Source organism: Agelaius tricolor, unplaced genomic scaffold, assembly GCF_023055355.1.
Source record: "Agelaius tricolor isolate 1412-34295 unplaced genomic scaffold, bAgeTri1.0.p SCAF_1, whole genome shotgun sequence".
Classification (NCBI taxonomy): Eukaryota; Metazoa; Chordata; class Aves; order Passeriformes; family Icteridae; genus Agelaius; species Agelaius tricolor.
Genome location: NW_027269261.1, coordinates 65853061 through 65874432, shown reverse-complemented (window position 1 = coordinate 65874432; position 21372 = coordinate 65853061). Strand labels below are relative to the sequence as shown.

General features: G+C 38.3%; 1 protein-coding gene across 2 annotated transcripts in view; it reads right to left on the bottom strand.

Annotated features, from left to right (window-relative positions):
* Positions 1-6282: 6282 nt before the first annotated feature.
* The window catches only part of MAN1A1 (mannosidase alpha class 1A member 1), a 140400-nt gene continuing 125310 nt past the window's right edge, over positions 6283-21372 (bottom strand). For both annotated transcript variants that reach the window (XM_071437807.1, XM_071437815.1), the window contains 4 exons: positions 16925-17144; positions 15903-16075; positions 10453-10568; positions 6283-9802 (listed from right to left, as the gene is read on the bottom strand). In XM_071437807.1, the coding sequence (XP_071293908.1) occupies positions 9676-9802; positions 10453-10568; positions 15903-16075; positions 16925-17144 (636 nt within the window). In that variant the 3' untranslated portion in view covers positions 6283-9675. The remainder of the gene's footprint in view (positions 9803-10452; positions 10569-15902; positions 16076-16924; positions 17145-21372) is intronic.

Sequence of the window (21372 nt, the reverse complement as noted above, 5' to 3'; positions counted from 1 at the left end):
AAAGGATGCAGGAGGTGTTCTAAGTCAGCTCCCACATGTTGAGGGACATGTGCTGGGCTTGTTGCTTCATGGTCTGACTCCTGAAACCTTTTCCCATTTAAAGCATATTAGCCACAGTCTCTCCACTTCTAATTTGTAAAAAATTATTGCTTGCTTTTACTACTTACACTCATCTCTTCTCCAGCAATAAAAGAAACAGCAACTTAATGCAAAGTAAATCATACCTGATTTATGCTTGTATAAACAGCATGTATCTCTTCACGTGCAGGTAAACGGAATTATAAAGACATTTGTGAATAAAATTTTGAGAAATGAGAGAGTTCACTAGTAACTCATTTACAGTGACAGGAGATGAATAGAGGTAATTTAGTCTCATAAAAGTAAAATTGGCTCATGTCTTACATGGGGATGGGAAAAAGATTATTGTTCAGCAGCTGGAAAGCTGAGTGGAGCTGAGAATTGGCAGCTGTGCTGAGGGGGTTTGACTGCCTGGCTCTGTAACCTCGGGTGAGTCATTTAGCGTGCGTGGTGTACACGCTGCCTCCTGTAAATACAGATCTAATTCTTGGCTAGTTTGTAGAGGGGTTTGCTCTCCCCAGGTGAGGCACCAGAAAATAGGACTCTGGTGGGCTGCTGCTCTATTGCTATGTTTGAATAAGAGCATTTCCGCCTCTCCTTCTCCTGTAGCTGATATATTTGTTCCAAGTGTATTTCAGTCTTCACATCTTTCCTGGGGACAGAGGGGAAAGTAATCTTGAAAGAAAAGCAAATATCCTTTGGTTTTAAAGTTATATAGTAATAAGATGAAAAGATTCGGGCGTGTGGGAGTAGGCATTATGAGACTTAGAGGAAATACATCATCTTCTACCTTGCTGGACAAATAAGCTGGACTGAAAGCACAAATGAAATGTGCTTGAGAGCTTCCTTCCAGGACTGTTACTAGTGAAAATGTTGTGAAAATCCCTGAGTTAAAGGATGGTCAGGACTCTGCTCTGTGCTGTGGGCTGAACGGCAGCTCCCTCTCCGGGTTTAGAGGTTGCCTGAAATGAGAGACTTGGCACGGATGAGTGGGATGTAAAAATAAATTTAAAAAAGGCATGAAAAGAGGTAAAGATATTGCATTGCTAAGTTTTTGGAGAACCTTGGAACCTTGTTCTTCCACTGTGGAGGAGGACAGCAGGGGTGGGGTGTGTTTTATTTTTGAAGGTGGAGCAAGAGAAGAGTTCTGGATTGGCTCTGAGATGGCCTCTGGCTTTCAAAGGTTCAAATAAGTTCTTTATAAAAATCTATGGGACTAGCAAAAATGCATTGGTTCTGCAGTGTGGGTAACGTTTGTTTATTGGTGTCAACGGATTAAACCCCACAAAATGTCCATTTTTGCCTAACCTGGTCACTTTCAGCATTTTTAGGCTCTTAAGAAATCTAAGCAAGGAGACTGGCTCATTTCTACTGTTTTGTTTCCTAAGAAGTGTTTGCATCAGTCTTTTTGAAGCTGAGCTATTATAATAGGAAATGGAGTTTCTAAACCTTGCATTATCGGTAATTAATATAATGATTATGTTTCTCTTTTCATTTTTGTGGGCTTTCTGGTTCCTCTGAGTGGTGATGATGTGCAGGCTGCCCTTTCTTAATGAATTTTTTTGCACATTATGGCTGGTAACTGGAGACAGAAAAATACTTTGTGCCTCTTTATAACATTCCCCTAAATTACTCTGAAGATGCTGCTGTCTCAGTACTACCACACATGGTACTTCTGGGCTTTTAATCAGCTCATCATGCTGCAGATCTGTGAATACTCTTGTTTACAACAATTTGGGGCTCTTGGCTAAACACTACAAGCAGCTTCAGCCTAGGGCTTTCTAAAGTCCCCAGTGATCACTCGAGCCCAAGTGCTAATCCTTCTGCTTTGCAGCCTGGGCTGGGATTTGCCACCAGGATTTTAAAAAAAGCCAATTCAAATATAGGAAGCTGTACAAATGCTTGAGGTCTGGTTAGACAGGGGAGAGCTGTGTGAGTTCAGGGAAATCTCCAGCTCTCCTAACCTTTAAAGGTCTGTGGGTATCTCTGGGTGATTTATGTGAAGAATGCCTCTAGATTCCCCCCTCCAAGTGAACGTGCAAATCCAGTGAGGGGTTCAAGCGAATGTGAAATGTAGAAGCTAAGGACAGTGAGTTAATAACCCAAGAAAGGGAAGCTATGCACAAATAATTGCAACTTTTCCTGGTGTTGTGGTTTAACCCCAGGCAGCTGCTCCCTCATTCCCCCACCAGCAGGATTGGGGAGAGAACTGGAAGAGTGAAAGCCAGAAAACTCATGGTTGAGATAAAGACAGGGAAAGCAAAAGCTGCACACACAAGCAAAGCAAAACAAGGAATTAATTCAGTGTTTCCCATGGGCAGGCAGGTGTTCAGCCATCCAGCAGCCTCCTGTGCCGTGGGGAAGCACAGAGATGCATAGATACACCATGATGAGGGATGGGAATTTTGGAGTTGTGAGAGGACAGAAAATCATCTTGCAGTGCAGGGTAAGAATTGGGTAGTGTTTTGAATTTTTTAATTTCTGGTTGTAGTAAATGTTTTCAAAGTCAGTGCCCCTGCAGATGCAGAACAGGCACACTACAGTTTCCCTCTGTAGCCTGTCTGCTCTGTGAGCTCCAGTCCTTGTAAGGAAGCGCCATTTTTCAATTCTTGGCCTGTCTGAAGATGATGCTTTTGAAGTGCCCAAATTGTGATTCCTACCCATTATCTCTGATTCCTTCTCCTCCTCCATTCTGAAGTACCTTACTGTTCTCATGGATCATCTTGCCTAATGCAGTAGTTCCTGTTTATAAGTTATGTCATTGTCCCTTTGCCATCTTCCTTTCAACCCAATGCTTTCAGTGACCTATTTTGCCTTACTCTTTTCACTGCTGATCTCCCTACGCCCTTTTCATGTTTGAATAATTGCCCAGTGACTTAGATTTACCTTATCTCATATTTTTAAAAATTTTCAGGAAGAGAATGTGTCTACATAACTTGCTTTACCTTTATGGCACTACAGAGTAGAAATGGTTGTTATTAATAATGCACACCAGAATGGCCTCTTATTTGACAAGTGTACTTTTATTTTAACATATAATATTTATGTCATGCTTGCTAGTTGTCAGCATATTTCATAAAATTAATGGAGTCCCACAAAATGGGAACTCGCTACTGTGTCTGGCTGTAAAATTTTTGCTGGGAAGTGGAAAGAGGCTGCAGGATTTTGTATGCAAAATATGAAAGCTGAAGATTTGGCTTTGTGTGTATTTGGCAGCCAGTGTTGGAAACAGAATGATATATGTGATGTATTAAAACATTTTAGAATGATAGAGAAAAGAAAGCTTCAAATTTTGTTGAAGCTATTCAAGTTAAGACATGTAGACTTTCATTAAAGAAGCCAAGCAACAGCTGAATTGAAGTCACTGATTTGTTTTCACTGTGAAAAAACAAGTCTGAGTGATAAGAAGATGGAGAGTTTGCTTAGTGAGAATAGATTCATACATGATGTTTATTGTCTAAACCATATTTGAGAACCTGATAATTGGTAGGATATTAAAAAATAAAAGAAAGAAAAGAGAAACATAACATGTCTGCTGCCTTTCCCTCAAGTGTTCCTTAAGCTGTGTCCCCTCCACAAGTCTCCATGTAAAATTCAATGGAACTGTTTTCTCTGAGTGAAAAATTGACTTTGATTAAATGAACAATTTTGCCACTGAGTTAAATGGAGCTGGTTCTCTCGCTGTACAAGTTATTTTTAGAAAGAAAAATGTTCATTGATGCAAGAAATTTCTCCCTGTTAGCCCATTCCTGGTGACACCACGGATATAAAGACGGAAGATTGCCCAAGCAGGTTTCAGCCGTGACCAGCCAATTAAAAAATGTTCATATACTTCGGTGTGACACTGTTGCCTCCTTGTTTTTTGCTTTGGAACAGAAAGAAGTGAGAATTAGATCCTGAGAACTATATTATAGTCTATCAAATCCTATGGCAGAAGTGGGTAGTTGTAAGGTTTGCCTAGATCTGTAAATATAGTATAAAACCCAAATAGAGTCTGAATGTTCTCTCACTTTTTTAGTGAGAAATGTTCAGGTTTGGGATTAAAGTAAGATGTGGACAATAGTATTTTTCCTGGACAAGATTGTTACAGTATGTTAAAACCACATTGCCAATTGGCTTTTTTTCTTTAATTAACTTTTTTTTTTAACAACTTTTATTAACTTGAGGTGCTCAAGACTAATAATAGCTCTGAGCTACTTTGATTGATGATGTGAAAGCAACCCACAACTGGAATGAAGACATAAAATATTAATAATGACAGGGGTTCTGTAAAATGTCAGCACAAGAATGGTAAAAGGCGAACAACCTTCCACAACTTGGCCACAAAGTGTGCACAGAGTTTGGAGAGCCCGTGAAAGTTTAACAGGGGCTTCCAATAAGAAGGTTTATTATGGTGAGTTTACAGGGTGAGTTAGAGCTGGTGCAGACAGAGGAGCAGGTACCTGAGACATGAGGCTTTGGAATAATGCTGAGTGCTAACAGCCTGCTGGGCTCTAGCTGGGTTCTGCAGATGTGGGACTTGTTCCCTCCACCACTCTGAGCATGTATGAATGGATAAACCCAGGAGAGAGCAAAACCCTGTGGTTTACCACTTGTTGCAGTATTCAGTGTCACAGACATATTTTCTGAAAAATCCTTTTGCTAGGATTTGCTAGGATTTTTTCTCCTGAGAAGCTGAGAGGCCTCAGAAAGGAAATGTAAACAATAATTATCTGCTGCTGTGGAATGTGGCTGATGCATCTTTGATTGGTCTCATGTGGTTGTTTTTACTTGGTGACCAACCACAGGTCCAGCTGTGTCGGACTCTCTGGTCAGTCACAAGATTTTATTATTCATTCCATTCTTTTCCTTTCTAGCCTTCTGATGTCTCCTTTCTCTTTCTTCAGTATAGTTTTAGTATATCATTTTTAATATAATATAATATCATAAAATAATAAATCAGCCTTCTGAAACATGGAGTCAAGATTCTCTCTTCCCTTGTTGGGGTTGCCTGCAAATTCCATATATTCAGAGCGGAACTCTTGAATCTCAGTGACCATTTCCTGGGTTTGGCAGTTTGCTTTTCAATGTGTAATCTCTCCTCCTGCATTTGAGCTCAACTAGGACAGACTAATCCCAAGATTAAGGCGGATCAGAGGAAGGGCTGTTTCCATAGCAGATGCTGCCGTGTGAGTGCTGAGTTCCTCTTGTGATAGAGCAAGGCCATAGGGCAATGCAAATGGGGCAAATCCTGTTTGTCTTGACTAATTGTCAACTCAGCTCTAGTTCCCTTTCCCCCTGCAGAAAACAAACCACACCAAGCATCCAATTAAGGAGAGTGAATTGGTTGAAATTCTAACCCAGGCTTGTGTTTACATCTCTTCTGAATCCCAGTCTGCAGGAAGGTTTGCATTAGTTTATGTTTGCCTTTGTCTAGTCCTGGGGCCAGCTGCAGGAGGGCACTGTCTCCTGACTGCCCCAAGGACTTCACTGTGTAGCTGAAACTGCTGCAAAAAATCTCAGAGCTGCCCTCAAAAATGATTTAAGCAGCTCTAATGAGTAAGTCTTTTGACAGAAATTGATACTACTGAGACTGTTCTGTAAAACCACAGCAGTTTATTTCAGTATCATCTTGGGAGGAGGCTTTCTACTAAACAGAGAAAACAGGGTTATCCAGGAGGTGTAGCTGTTATTTCAATATTTAGATTGGAAATCTTAATGTCCTTCTGAAACAAAATATAGTTACAGTTCCTATGACAACTGTTTCCTTCTCCTCTGGAGCACGGGCTAACGACAGGATTTCATTACATGGTCATGTAACACTGGGCACTGTGACAGCCTTGTCATCTCCACTGCGCTGTTGGCTCCTAAATGGCATTTAGCTTTGCCCACTTGTGTTGTGCAGAGCATGAATTGTAGTGACTGACCTTCACTGTGCTTATTGCCTGCCACCTCCCACTTCCCAGCTTCCCTCTTTTCATTAGCAGGCTCGTTTTCTACCAAAGTACATTTGGTATGCTGAATTTTATTGACAAAAAAATCCTAGAAACTTATTTCAGTGGTAGAAATTCTATACACTGACATTAATTAAGAACAGCATCTTAACAAGTACATGGAGTACTGACAAAAAAATTGGTGAGTACAGCAGCTAAACCAGAATTGCAGCAGATTCCTATAGTTACTTCTGGCAACACACGTAAGAAAAACTATAACCAGTTGAACAGATATATTAAAAGACTTTATTCACAATAGAGAAATTTTTACAAATATAAGTTCTTAAAAATTAAGCATCTTGATCTATTATGTATTCCATAATTTCAGTTCATATAAAGATGAAAAGACTAAATGGAATATGTACAAATCAAAACCAATTTAAATACATGATAGAAATGGATATGTATGAAGTTACCATAGAAACAGTGAGCTATTGGGCATTGCAAAAATCTGTGTATAACCAACACATATGCAATATTTATCTCACAAACAATCAAAAATTTTTTTTTTCCCCTGTGACACAATGTTGGTGCCATTTAAAGGGATCTACCTCTTGGGATCCAACATATGTAGATTTAAATGCATTATTATGCTACAAAGAAGTGGAAGAAGTGTAGGCAGTACGTTTATGTAAAGATAATGTGTCCATGTCACTGTCTTCTCCCCCCTGCCACCTCCCCCAATAATGAGCAATTTCTTTTGCCCTTATGAATGACTGGGAACACAAAGTCACCATCACTAGCCACTTCCATGAAGTGAGTTAAGTGAATGGGAATTAAAATGCATGTTACCTTACTGATCTAACAAGCAGTGGTAAATATGAACTGTTCAAAAATGATTGGTCTAACTTTGGTGTTTTGGGGTTATTTAAAAACAAAAAGAAAAGTTGATATATTCTCAGTTTATGAAAAGTTTTTTTCTTACAGCTGGCAGATCTACACGTTGTACAATCTTCTCGTCTACTTACATTACTTTACAAAAAGTACAGTATAGTGCAGTTTGTACATACAACCTGAATACCAATACCACATCAAATTTGTGCTCTTTCAGATCGTCCTAACTCCCACGCTAAGGAAAATTCCACGCTATGAAATGTCCATTTTACAAGGAAACAACCATGATGCTTATATTTAAGTACATTAAGACCCAATGCACATAGAGCTGTGTGACTGGAGCCTGCTTTTGAAACGTGGAGACCTGTCTGGTTCTCTGCTCTTCCCTTCAGCTTGCTAAGTACCAGCAACATCACCATAGACAGCTGGGGGAAGCAAACCTTGGTTAAGAAAACCATGTAGAAAGTGGCTTAGAAGACACACTTCTCAAAGACTGTTTCTGTCTGAGCTTTTGTAGTTATTTAACTGAGATGAGGTCTAAAGCAGCACATACATGTGAGAGGCAGTAGCAGCAGGTGACCCACTAAGCATAACTAAGAAAAAAAATTATTATTACATGTTAAAAAGAGAGGAAATATTTTGGTTTTATTCCACAGCTATGGTGATTCAGGGGATGGAAAAAAATCTCCTTTATAAATACTATTTATAAAGAAATACAATGAAGTATAGTCCTCCAGTGGTACAAATTCTGGACAATCAAAAGCAGCAGAATTTCTGATTTTCAACAGAGGAGAGAGTCAAGAACTCATCCTTGCTTGGCTGGGTTCAGAAATCTGCTGTGGCATGAGGGAATCCATGCTTTAAAAAAGAAGATAAAAATTTAAAAATACAATGGAGCACAAAGTTTTGAGCCGCTGTGCCTGGCTCTGTGTGAGCAGGCTTTACCTGCACATCCATTTCTATCCATTCTCCCAGTGCTGGGTGGCCCAGGCTCACCAAGGTGCCCCAATAACTCTCATACAGGACTGGCCAGCTCTGCCAAGCCTGTGCTGGAGCATCAGTGGATCCTTGCCTTGTCCCCTACACCAGTGTCTTTGGCAGCTTGTGGGGCATGTGCCATCTCCTCAGTCAGCAGGGGAGGCAACAGGCAGTGCTGTCCTTGCAGACTTGAGGGCAAGCTCTAGCTGCTATATATAAAAGTGTAATTAGTTATTTTTGGCTTCTACCTAAGAAAACCTCCACTGCAGACCTCTATCAGCATAGAAAAAATGCACTCTAAAGCTTAAACAAATGTGTTCCCTCAGCTGTGATTAGCAATGCTGGACATGTGAGCTATCTTACTAAATACCATTCAAGAAGGTTACTCTTCAGAACCAGGTTTGTTCCACTGCAGTCCAATCAATAAATAATGTTCTTTCTCAGAATGGGAAGCCAGGTTTTTCCTACCTGAAATGTATGGAAGTCATCCCATCACTAAATGAAAACAGGTAGACTTAAAAATCATGTAAACCACTTCAAACCAAGTAGAAACAGGAATTAATTGTGCCTCATTTCTTTTTACCTTTGGTGATGCCACAGAGCAAAACATTTTTGGCAAAGCTGTTACCTTTCTTAATAAGCCAGGCCTCTACTCGAAGGAATATTTTTTAAGCCCATTGCATTTCTGTTACTTAAGACAAGGCAGTGTTGTCAGAAAGTTTTAGTTCAATGCAGGATAACTTCCTCTCTGAATGACTTCTCTTCTTTTGAGGAGGCAGGTTTTCTTCAAGGCATCTGAACACCCATCTTCATTCATACAGAGTCATCAAACTGCTTTGTGACAATTAACCACCAAGCCTGGTGGCAAGTCTGGACCTACCTAAATCTTTGCAAAAGTAACAGAAAAACAAACAGACTGTATCTGATATAATCTGAACTTGCAGGAAAATGTTGTTGAGTGGATTTTTTTTTGCCAACCAACCAAATGAAAGCTACTGGACTAAATATATAAAGAAGGTTAATAGTCCCTTTCTTAATATGAAATGATTACCTTATTTTACTCCATAGTAGCTTGACTAAAGACATAAGAATAACACCACCTAGAAAAGGGAGGAAACAATTTATTCTATTACAATATTCTAATCAAAACCTGAAAAACTAAGGTCTGCTAACTAATGTGCTAAATTCATAGAAACTAGTTTAATCTAACTTCAACTTATACTGCAGTTTCAGAGTTGGGTCTGCATGAGATGAAAGTACCCCTATGTCGACTTCATTGACAGTGAAATACATCAGATACTCCAGCAAGTAATGATAGACCCGCATAAGAAGAGGCTGTCACAGTCACAAGATTTGTCCTGGATGACACACAAAACAAACTAACATAGAACATAAAAAAAGAAAAAGAAAAAGCTCTTTATACTTAATTCAATATGGCTTTTTGCAACATGGCAAAATATTACAGCTTAAAGCATACATCTCCTCACAGAGGAGAGAAGAATTTTGCAGTCAAATTAAAAGCATAACAGGAAACAAGTAACATGCAGACCTTCTGCTTTTTTTGGCCAAAATGACACTGCAGCCTAACAGAATCTGGGAAGATACCCTATTTCACTTCTAAGAAGGTATTAATCTGAATTAGAGGATTAAGGTTTTATCATAATTAATAGGGTACATTCATAAAAATTTACTGTTAAAGAAAACAGACTGCAAAACACTTGATTAAAAAATTTAACTTAGGAATTTAAAACCAAATCATGTGCCCTAGTCCTGGAAATGTAAGGAATGAAACAAAGTATAAATTAATCTTCATCTATTTCTGGTTTTCTTCTTTATTCCCATCATCTTTGTGAAGAACAGGGAGAGGATGAGCCTCTGTGTTGAAGACCCAGTGTTCAAATGGAAGAAGATCATCTTCAGAAAACAGCAAATATAGGTACCTGGCAAGAAAAAAAAAAGCAGGAAATGAGACCACATCAGGGAAGTCATTTTCAGGAAAACACATAATAATTCATATTTAATTTACTTGAGTATTAAACTTCCTGTTGAGATGGCATGACTGATTTTTTCTTTCACAGCAAAAAAAAACCTCCAGAGCAGAAGAGATCAAGACAAAAGTTTAATCTCATAAAAAATTTAGGAGATCTTGATAGATAATGAAAGCATTTGATTTTTTCTTGTAACAGGCCCTGCATGCTTTCCGTGGAAGTTGTTTTGTCTTCTTTTTCTAAAGTTTTAAAATGAAAATATGCAATATAAGCCTATTATGTTCTCTGCCTAGTCAATTTGTTTCATTAGTGCTGGCACATATAATTAGATCCTATCAAAGACAAGAGAAGCAATGTCTCAAAAACTATCAAGTACCTTTATCAGAAGTAAAGATAATTTGCAGAAGTCAGGGAATTTAGTTTATTGACAAAACCTGGAAAAAAAAAATGCAATTTTGCCTCCTGTCACCTAAGAAGAGCTCTGCTATTTCACTCAGATTTTGTTACATGAGAGTGTCAAGGGTACTAATGATAAATACTTATCTGTAAAGATGATACACAGAATTACTTCACATTAATGAAAGTCAACTTTCTCAACTTACTTGAGTGTCTCTGAAAGGAAGAAACTTTGCTGCACATCATCATGGCTTTCATGATTGTTATAAACATCTCTAAGGCCAGAATAGCCACCGTCAACTCTGCAGTGTTTTTCCAATGCCTGAAACAGACAAGAGAAAACCCAAATCAGTGGGATTAACAAAATGAATAATATGCCAGTTTTTCTGTTTGGCAATAAAACTAGCAAAAAACAATTGCCACAATTCTTCTGATAAAGAGGTGAAAACTTCGTAAAAGTCCAGACAGAAAACTCTTTTAAAAAAAGACATAGGCATACCAGTCTAATTTAATATTCAGGAAGAGAAGCAAAATAATGAATGAATAAAAAGTGAACAAAAACCAGCTTTCAGAAGGAAAGATGTATTGATATAAGGATTTAAAGACATATGGATTTTCACTTATATTCTTTTTCCTCTTTTTAATAGGAGTAACGATAGCCTTTCTCTCCCAATCTCTCAGCCTTTGGAAATTGTGTTACCTATACCTTTTCTGGTCATATTTTAGTACTTAAAATGATTGTGACATAATCGAACACCATACTAAAGATCAGTCTTTTCCTTACCTCCTGCAAATCCCTTCAAAAAAAGGAAAGGCAACTCTTCATTTTCTGTGTAAGTTATATGGCTTCTCTTAGCAATTACTGAATTTTTCAATGGGAAACCACTGATATTGGGCTCTGAGTGAATTTTTCTTGTTCAGCAGTCATATTTTTCTTTGCTACCTCTCTGAAAAAGCTTTGTCTATTACACAGGCATAGATAGAAAGCCGGGACTTAACACAACATAATTTAGCTGTAACAGTAACAGTGTATTTTTCTCTAGCTATTTTCCAAACTCTTTATTCAGTTAAAAGGTGTAAAACAGGTGACTAATTCCTATTTCACAATATAAAGGAGTACATGGGCTACCTTTTCTGCCCACAGAAATGTCCTATATTTATGAAGGAGAAAAAAGATCAGATGAAAAGCATATATAGAAGAGCAAAAAAGATGCTGGAATTGTAGAAGGCATATACAGTGAGACTATTTAATAAATTTTGTTCCTTTTATTTATATTAGGTGTTTGCAATAGAAAGGTGGTACATCTATGCATATATATGAGCCATAACTTCTTTAAATACACTGCTATCCAATACCTTATCTGAATATTGGTTATCCTATCACTACTATATTTAAAATATTAATTAATAGGGTTTTTCTCTATAATTTATGTATCTAACGAGGCTACAAGTATTCTTACTCCATTCATTTTTCTTCACTTTTACAACAGCTCTCTGGTATCAGACAGTATAAGGAAGGAGTAAAGAGAATTTAAGATGATTATATTTAAAACTACTCATTATTCAAAACCAAATGAGGAAAATGTTACTTAACCCTAAATAACTTCCTGCAATGAAAATGACAGCAAGGATTGTGGATGGCTGCATTCACTCAGGACCAGACTACTGTGAAACAAGGTGTTTTCTGTGGAGATGGTATTGGAACAACAACTTTCAGGCAGAAATACTTGGGGCTTTACCCTCCCCAAGAGAGAGTCAGGAGATAACTGGTTCCTCCCTTTCTGAAGTTACTACAAATACCACTGAAGTGAGTACAGGATGTGTAGATTTTATTTAGGGAAAGATGCTGCATTTCAAAACACACAAGCTAAAAAAGGAAGGCAGAGGATATATCTAAACCAGGAAGAATAAGTATTTTCTGAAGACAGATGGGACTAAGAGTCACTAATAATTACTGAAGTATTCATCACCTTCCCCTGCTCTAAAGGCTCTTTAAGATCTGTGTTTTGCTGTGAGTGGATATCCTAAATGTCCTTGATTTTTCTGGAGTCCCTGTAGCTGTGTGCACATATTTGGCTTGCACGTCAGGCTCTCCTTGGTTTTCACTGGAGAATAAGCTGCCTATCGTATATTTAAAAGGGATTTTTCTCCAGAAGAGATCCTTTAAAGTATAACAGCCTATTTGTCTTTTCTTATGTGTCCTTAGGTTCTTTAATTTTCCTGGACACTTTTACTAAATGACAAATATACTTAAGTTTAAAGAAGTCATTTCCTCTGGCTGGTATTCCTTCCCTCTTGTCTACTTCAACCTGCAATGAATTCCAAATTCTGCATCTGTGTCTGGATTTTCAATGTCAAACAAAAGATGATGCTTTTCAAGGCACAGCAGAAGCAGAACTTGAAGGATAAGGCTACTGTGCAAGGAAATATCTGCATTCTAAACAGGATGAGGTAAAATAAAAGCAAATTGCATTTACCATTCATATGCTCTAATGTACTTTGAGCATTCTCTGAGTTCAGAGGCATCATAAAGGTTGCTGGATGTAAACTAAGGGGTTAACTTGCCCATGTTTGCCTTCTGGTGGTATTTGCTTGATGCAAATATGAAGCATCTCATCCCTCAAAGCTCCTTTCCACCTAACTAAAGGAACAGGACATCCACCTGCAGGATTAGTAGGATAAAAAGGCTCTAGGTTGTCAACCATCCTGGCAGTGATGGGCTTTTGTGCCCTCTCCTGCAGTTTGAGAGAACAGTGATGTTCACAGTGATAGGGGTAGAGGTGGGCAGGAAGAAACAATCAAGCACATTTTAAATAAGTAGTTCTCAGGAAATGAGGGTGGCTAGGATCAGTTATGATACAGTAATGGAAAACATCAAGCACAGTGAAAACTGACTGACAGTCTCAAACTATCATAAAGGGGAAAACAAAGGAAGTGATACAAATTTAAAATATGTGCCACATTTATAATGCAGAGAGGGAGGCTTTCATGAGCTAAGCTGATAAAACCTTTCTGACTCAGTAACAGTGGATATTGCTGGTGGTCATAACTGCATTTTCTCCAGCTGCCGAAGTACATACAAAATTATCTTGGACTCAAAGCAGCAAAGAAAATTCACAAAGAAAAAAAAGGACAGGCTATAGCATATTTTAAGTCTATAAAGTTAGAGAAAGACTTAAGAGACTTGTCAGAGAGTTTAGAAGTCATGACTCTAAACCTGCCTCCTTTTCTATTACAAAGGCCCTGGGAAAAAAACCTAATGAGTTCTTATTGCCAGAGTGATGAGTTAAAAGTGGACATGAAACACATGCAGAACAACTTTTTTTGGACAAAACCCAAATGGTCTGATCGTTAGTTTCCTCTTTTTTCTTGTTTCAATCTCAGGTTCCCCTTTGTGCTGATAATTAAACCAATGGCTCTCAGTGGTTGGGGGTTTCCCCAAGGACAGAATGGGTCTGTAGCTCTTTCGAGCAGCATTAAGGAGCAAGAGGGAACAGAATTTATGACATAGTTATGGCAAACTAGCATGATATGTGCTGTAACAAAAAAATACTGTATTAGGTGGAGCTGTATGGCTATAAACACCAAGAGAGAACGGAGAGGAAAAAGATTTTAAACCTACAACTGACTGCATAAGTTCTGGAAAGCTGCAAGATTTGTTTTTGTGAAACACCCAACTGCACGTTTGGAGAGTGGAAGATGTGCCCTGGGCAGAATGGGACCAGCTGCATCTCCCACACCCATCTGGCTGTGTTGGAGCCAGATTGAGAATAACCACAAGAATGTTAAACAAGGGACACGTGGGGAGTGAGAAAGAGGTAAACAAGTGTACCAACTTGAAAGAAACACAAACAAACTGAACCAAATGGGTAAAGAATAATAATAAGGAAAACATTTCAATTGTTTATAACAATGTTATCAGTGTGGCCAGTAACAATGAGTCAGGAAAAACATCTCCTGGAGAAGGAACAGTTGGCATTGCTGAAGCCTGATGGGATGACTTCCACAAACAGCCATTGTAAATATGCCAATTATAATCTGCATGGGAAGATTCCAGTAGTAAAATGTGTGCCTATGGGTGGTGTTAGCAAAGAAGAAAGTAAGGGAACAGCCCTCTAAATTAGAGGTTTTAAAACCCAAATTGCTTTGGAATTAGTAATTCAGAAGCATATTGTTTCAGGGCCCCCCAGAGCCAACACCTGAGGGAGGCAAATACAATGCCCTAAATAACTGCTCTCTACCTAGCTGAATACAGTGCTCAGTGCAGGCAGGGAACAATTGTGAATATTCAGGCAAGAAGTTTGAGAGTATAAGCAGAGGTAATACTACTATTCTTTTTTGGAAAGCAGATTTTGCTTTACATTTAATTCCTGGAGGATATCTAATTACCTGACTTGAAATAACCTTTTTTCCACAATGCTCAACAGCATTTGCACAACATTTCTGATATGATCAATATCTACACAGTGAATACTGGATGCATTTAGAGATCTTGGTTGCTGTGGAGGGAGTTGGGTTTATGGGGTCATAACCCAGTAACAGCTCTCTAGTAGGGTCCCTTAGGGATGAGAAATTGGAGGGCATAAGTCTACATGTTCTACCCTCAGAGCAGAGAAACCTTCTATAACTAGTGGTGTAAGCCCCTCCAAGAAGGTTGTAATCATACATTTCTAGAAACAAGGAGTTGGGTAAACTGAAAACCAGGATATTTCTGAAATCCTGGAAAGCAATACCTCTGCACAAGAGAGGTCACTGTCAACAAAATACTGCAGAGAGTTTTGATTTTTTTTTCATTTTTCTTAAGTACACAGAGCCAGAAAAATAATGTTCTTCTACTTGCTGTATTTCCTGTCAGATGTCAGCTAATTTAGCAAGGGCAATGTCAGTGTGAGGAGGACAGAAGTGAACTCCAGAGAAGTGTAATAAGGACCCATACCTCGAGGATGAAATGTGGTAAATCTAAGGCTCTCAACCTTAAGAGTAAGGGTGATTAACCTCTGAAATAAGGTAAACAATGGATTTGGCAAGCCCATTCTTTGCAGTGCAGACCAGCTGCCCTTTTGGAAGGCTTGTGCTAGACAAACACAAATAACTAGGTTCAGCAAGACTGCTTGAAGCTCAAAGGCCAGTGGGACAAAAAATTCAAATCTATAAGAGACTACTGCCATTTAGGGAGTTTGGTCCATATAACTTATGTTTCTTGAAAGTGACATGGTTTTATGTTTGGTACTATCTAGTCCTTCATCCTGGCCTTTTGTCACCTTAATTAAAATCACCTTCATACTATTACTGAAAATACATTTCATAAAACTTATTTCCATATCCAAGGCTCAAATCTGACACATGTATGCACTTTCCATTCACATGCTGCAGCACTCAACATCTGGGACAGTACATCCAAATGTGACCTCTAATCCTAGAAGTATTTAAGACAGAGAAATCACAAGGTACTTTTCTATTATACAATGTCAACAGTTTTTGGTTTTCTCAAAATGTCATCTATTTGGCAAATGAATTCCTGGAAATCTGAATTGATATCCCTGATTTAAAATAAATATTCAGCTTCCAACTGCTGAACAATGTCCAGCTATCATTCAATAGCTCACTTAACAATATTACTAGGATTTAACAACAAAGAAGTCCAAGAGAACATTACCTCAACAGCTTCCCATCCCCACTCCCTGTACTTTGGATCGTGAGTGAGGCGCCACATGTACATGTAGGTCTCTATGACTTCTGGTCGGAGGATGTAGTATTTTTCATTTTGTCTTGTAGCAATGGCCTCAACACCACCATCAAACCTGAAGGCTTCTGGTCCCAGTTTCATTCCTAGTCAATAAAAAAAGCACAGACTAAAATAAAGGCATTAAAAAAGGTTTCAAGTTATGTAACCAAATCAAACTCCCCAAATTACCAAATCAAGCTAAGCTTTTATGTGGCACAAAGCCAGGTTACCCAGAACAATATAATTTATGAAAGATACTGCAGCTCCTCCTGGTTTTGATATTTTATAAATAATTTGGAGTAGGAGAGAGCTGTTCTTCACCAATGCCTTAAATGGCAGTTTCAGTTTAACCAGTGATGCTAACATTTGCATTCTGGAAGACTTCGTGTAACTAGCAACAAGTGGAATTTTGCCTAAAAGATGAGGATATTTACTTTTCTATATCAAACTGGAAAATACACTCTGGGACATGAAATGCTGCCAGGGTTATTTCTATAAGAAGATGATAAAATCCAAAGAAATTTCCTGTACAGAAATCCACTTTCTTTGTACAATTCTATTGTTTGCAGCATTGCATCAACAGAACTGAGTGTAAAATATTCTTTTGTGCATAAAACATGAGTAATACCTGTGTTGATGCATAAATGAACAGTCCTTCTATTACTTGTATTCAGCTATACAGAAATTGGCATAATGAAAGAACCTTGTTAATTACTGTTATGTAACTGTCACGTCAATTACTACAGTGAGGAGATACACTTCAGGTGCACAGAAATTATTTATAAAAGAGAGCAACCATTTTAAAAGCTATTCTCAAAGCAAGGCAGCATTTGCTCAGAAGGGATGAACACTTCTCACTGTGCTACAATTTTCATACAGCTTTATGCAAAACCACCAGTGGCTGCCTTCATGGGGGCAAGCGGTGCAGCCAGACTCTGCAACGTGGTACTCACGCGTACGGTCGTAGGATTCATGGCAAGTCCTGGCAATTTCAGCACCCAGCTCGATGTGGTGGCCTGTCTTGTCACTGGGGGCTCCATCTGCTCCCAGAGCAAACATGCCCCCAGCAAAACAAGTGAGGTGTCCCATCTTGTGTTCCAGCAATCCGCCCTTCCATTCAGCGATGTACGTCAGGCCCCCGCTGGACTTTCGGATGAGGTGGGTCTCTATGGCCTGCAGAAGGACACGACCTCAAACCAAAGGCCCTTTGGTAAAGTGCAAAGGACAAAGCTGTCCTTGTATGTTGGTCGTTTTTGCTCTGTATTGCCTTTGCTCATAAAGTGCAATGGATAATAGGAGCCAGCATAACTTCAAAGTCAGCCAAACCAAGGCAGATGAACATACATCGGTAATGATGACTAATTTTGCTTCAACTTTGAGCAATTTACAGGGTAAGTTTTATAACAATGTTGGACAGACCTACCAAATACACTTCAAATTTTGAAATATTTTATTTTTTCCCCCTTTTACATTGAGCACTTTCAGGTAATTTAGCATTCAATAGTAATTTAACTTTCAATAGTTTTTAGCCATCACTTCAGGTTCTGTATTTCTCATTTTAATTCTGACTTAAAGGAGGTAGTTATTGATATAATTTCATGTAAGTTATATGCAGTCATAACTCATATTCAAAACACATGACTCAGTGTGTGCAGTGAATGATGTTAGGCCTCTGAGACTAGATGGCATTCCCAAAGTCCAATAGGTTTCCCCTCCCAAACTGAAATCCTCCACTTATTTATCAAGAGCAGGGTCTCACTGAGATCTCCTGGAAAAAAAAAAAAAACCTAAGCAGAATAAAAATACAGAAATCTAGAGGGAACTGGAAGCTGATGATGTTAGCAATGCATGGTCACTAATTACAAAATCCAGGAAGGCAGCCTGCTATCGTGGGAGAAACAGAATTAAAACAAGAGAGGAGATGCAGAAGAGCACATTAATTAGAAGCCCACAAGGAAAGTAAGGTATTACTCTTTAAAAGAAGTAATGGAGAGGAGAAAACTTTGTCATACATTCAGCTATCCATTAGTGCTCTGGTTGTCCTGTTGAAATCATAAGATCCAGAAACATGCATTATATAAGGGAAAAAACATTAAAAAATATCACTACAGAAAACTATTAACAAAAAAGCCAGGATTTTAAAAAAAGTTTTATAAAGAGAAAGTAGTGATTGCAGTAATGCTTTCCCCCATTTAAGCATTTGTAAAGGTTGTTCTTATAAGCATGAAAAATCCTCTCTAAATTAGAAACAGCAGAATAACTGCAGTTTTTACATACTGTTTTTTTTCTGCCAAGAATGTCACATTGAAAACTAGACTTTATTTTCCAGTAATATGAATGCAAAGCACCTGGTAAGGATGTTTTCTGCCCAGATCCAGAGCCACTATTAGCTCAGAAAACTCCTCCACTCCTTGTTTCCACCTTTATTGCATGCTTTTACTACTAGGTACCTACTGGAAAACATACCTAAATTTTAAAGCAGAAGTGAATAATGAAAATTCCTCTACTTTGAATAAATTCTTCTTTAAAAAAACCCTGAATAATTTAACCTATAAAAAGAGGAATTAGATGTGAAAGGGAAAAGGTGAGAAAACACACAATAATTTTGCAGGAAATAGCTTTCAGACCTATTTGGGCATTCTAACAATAGGCTACCTAAAACCAAGTTGAGAAAGGAAAAACTTTAATGACATTTCATTTAACCTTTCAGCATGGTATCTCCCATCTCACTAAAACAACAGTTCTAAAAATAGGCAATAACTCTACTGGTCACTTAGCTGTTGGATCAGAATTTATTTAAAAAGTAAGCAACCATTAAAATAGATTGGTAACTAAATTTACCTATGTTGCATTTTTTTTTTGAAGCAATGACTGAAAACCAGAATGAAGTATTACTGTATCTGCCTGACATAACAGCAATGATGCACTTTTGAGCTATATTAACTAGATCAGAGTTGATTCTTGTAGTATAAAAATGGATTTTGTGATACCAATTAGTATTGGTAAGTTTTTTCCTCTTTTGGCTCAAGATTAAAGTTCAGGATGAAAAAGGATGACTTCCAAGAGTTTTAAAATTATTCTAGCAAACTATTTGTTAAGGAACTAACAAATTGATGTTGATTGATACCAAGAATGTCACAAATTAAAAATATATTTCCAATTTAAGTATTCGTGTTTAGTAAAGCAAATCATCTGTTTTATAAATGGGGCCTATTAAGAACTAGTACATATGTCTATAAAAAGTTATTTTCTTATGTAACCATCTTATTTAAAGCTATTTTTATGAGGTAGTTATTAGACATATTATAGACACTCAGATTGCCTTGTCATGCTTTGTACCATCCTGGGTCCCTGGCTGCCAGATAATACCTATGCAGTGTGTATGTCTTTGTTAAGAGCATGCTAGGTCACTATGCATTTTTACCTAGACCTGAAAGCTGAGGTTTAAGACCAGGATAGGAAGGAAGGGTTATGTTCCCATAGGGGAATGCTATTTGCTATCTGCAGTGCTTTGGGTGCAGTTCTGGCAGGGAAATCAAGTGAGTAAAACAAGTTATCATAAAAGGAAAATATGTAGTGTAGTGACAAAGATCCACCCATGTGAAAAAATCTGTCTGGTACAATTAATTCTGATTTTCATACTTAAAACAAATTTATTTTTATTTTGATATCATTATGTACTCACTTCAAGAGACACATCTATTTGAATTGCATGTCTATTTCAACTTTCTCCCCAGCTACAAATAATTCCTTCCTGCACTCTTTTCAGATCAGGTAGAGGGATGTAGCACCTCTCCTATGAGGAAAGGTTGACTGGGATTGGGATTAGAGGTGGTTTGAGATGACCTAACTGCAGCCTTCCAGTACCCAAAGGGAGCCCACAGGAAAGATGGAGAGGGACTTTCTTTACAAGGGCATGTAGTGACAGGACAAGGGGGAATGGCTTCAAACTGAAAGAGGGTAGGTTTAGATGAGACATCAGAAAAAAGTTCTTTCCTGTGAGGGAAAGAGGCACTGCAACTTGTAACCCGGAGAAGTTGTGGATGCCCCATCCCTGGAAGCTTTCAAGCTCTGAGCAAGTGAAAGGTAGCTACAAATATATGTCACCAAAGGGAGCAATAGCAGATGCTACCTGGGAGTGGAAAAAAAAAATTGAACCAAAGAAATGGAGACAACCTGATTTGAGGCTGTAGTGGACAGAAAAGGAGGGGGAAACTAAAGGTAAATAAACATTTTATGGACATTTAGAGAAATACATTTACTGCATGTAAAGCTGGTATGGTATACAATATGCCCATAAGCTCTTAGAGCCAGAGTAACTTTTTACAGCTAATACAGTTCCTGGCAATTTTTCTGTTTTAGCTTTTACCTAAGGCTTTGCTTACATACCTCATTGCAGTAAAGCCTTCAGCCAAATTACCTTTTTCTCCATCTTGTGGGAAATGATTCCTTCGACACAACAACTGTATAAATGCTTGTGCACTCAATTAGAAACACTAACAGTGCTTTTTACTGTTTGAATTGTGACTCAAGTGCTCCTTGCATTACTACTGGCATCTTTCTCATGAGTTTGCATGTTAAAATTATGCCCTTGCCTATCTGTCACAGTGAATGAGACATTAGGAATGGTTTCAACTACAGGACTGCAAATTGCACATTTGTGTAATCTCTGTTATTGCCAGAATAAAGGAGAAACTCTTCAGTTTTTCCCAACCTGATTTCCTCGCCCTCCTGCCCTCATTGTTAAGGCAATATGTTTTTTGTTCTCTGCTTATCAGCCTGTTCCTTAACCTATACTTTACACTGCCAGCTCTTAACCTTGCAAAATTAAGCAGAATTGGACCCTCCTAATAAACAACCATTCTTCTTCATTCGATTCCTTCATGTCTTTAAGCTTTTCACACATCTTAAATGATGTCTTCACCACACCCTTCAGTCCATCCCTGACTTGATTTTGTGGTTGCAAAGTACTTCATTTACCCTTTGAGTTGTTTAGAATGTATGGTTTACAGGGGAACACGGAAGACCCAGAACTGAATCATCTCTCTGTTCAAATGAGTTAAAAACTAATCAATAAGCTTATTTTTACAGGGGTTCTCCTGGTGGATTACACTGACAGGTAACAAAAACACTAACTGAGATGCCTGCAGAGCACAGGTAGAGGCTTCTTAGGAAAAACAATCTGCTCCTCAAGGCTGCTCAAATTCTACATAGACATGTGCCACAGAAGTGTTAACTCTGCTGGAGGAGCTGAGATAACAAATTACAAACCTCAAACGGCAATGTGACCTCACAGTTCTGCTACCTCTAGCTCTTGGGCATCTTACCTCTCCTTTTACAGCATCTTCTTAATTATGATTAATGAATTTCAATGATTACTGCTGTTTTAACAAAACCCAGG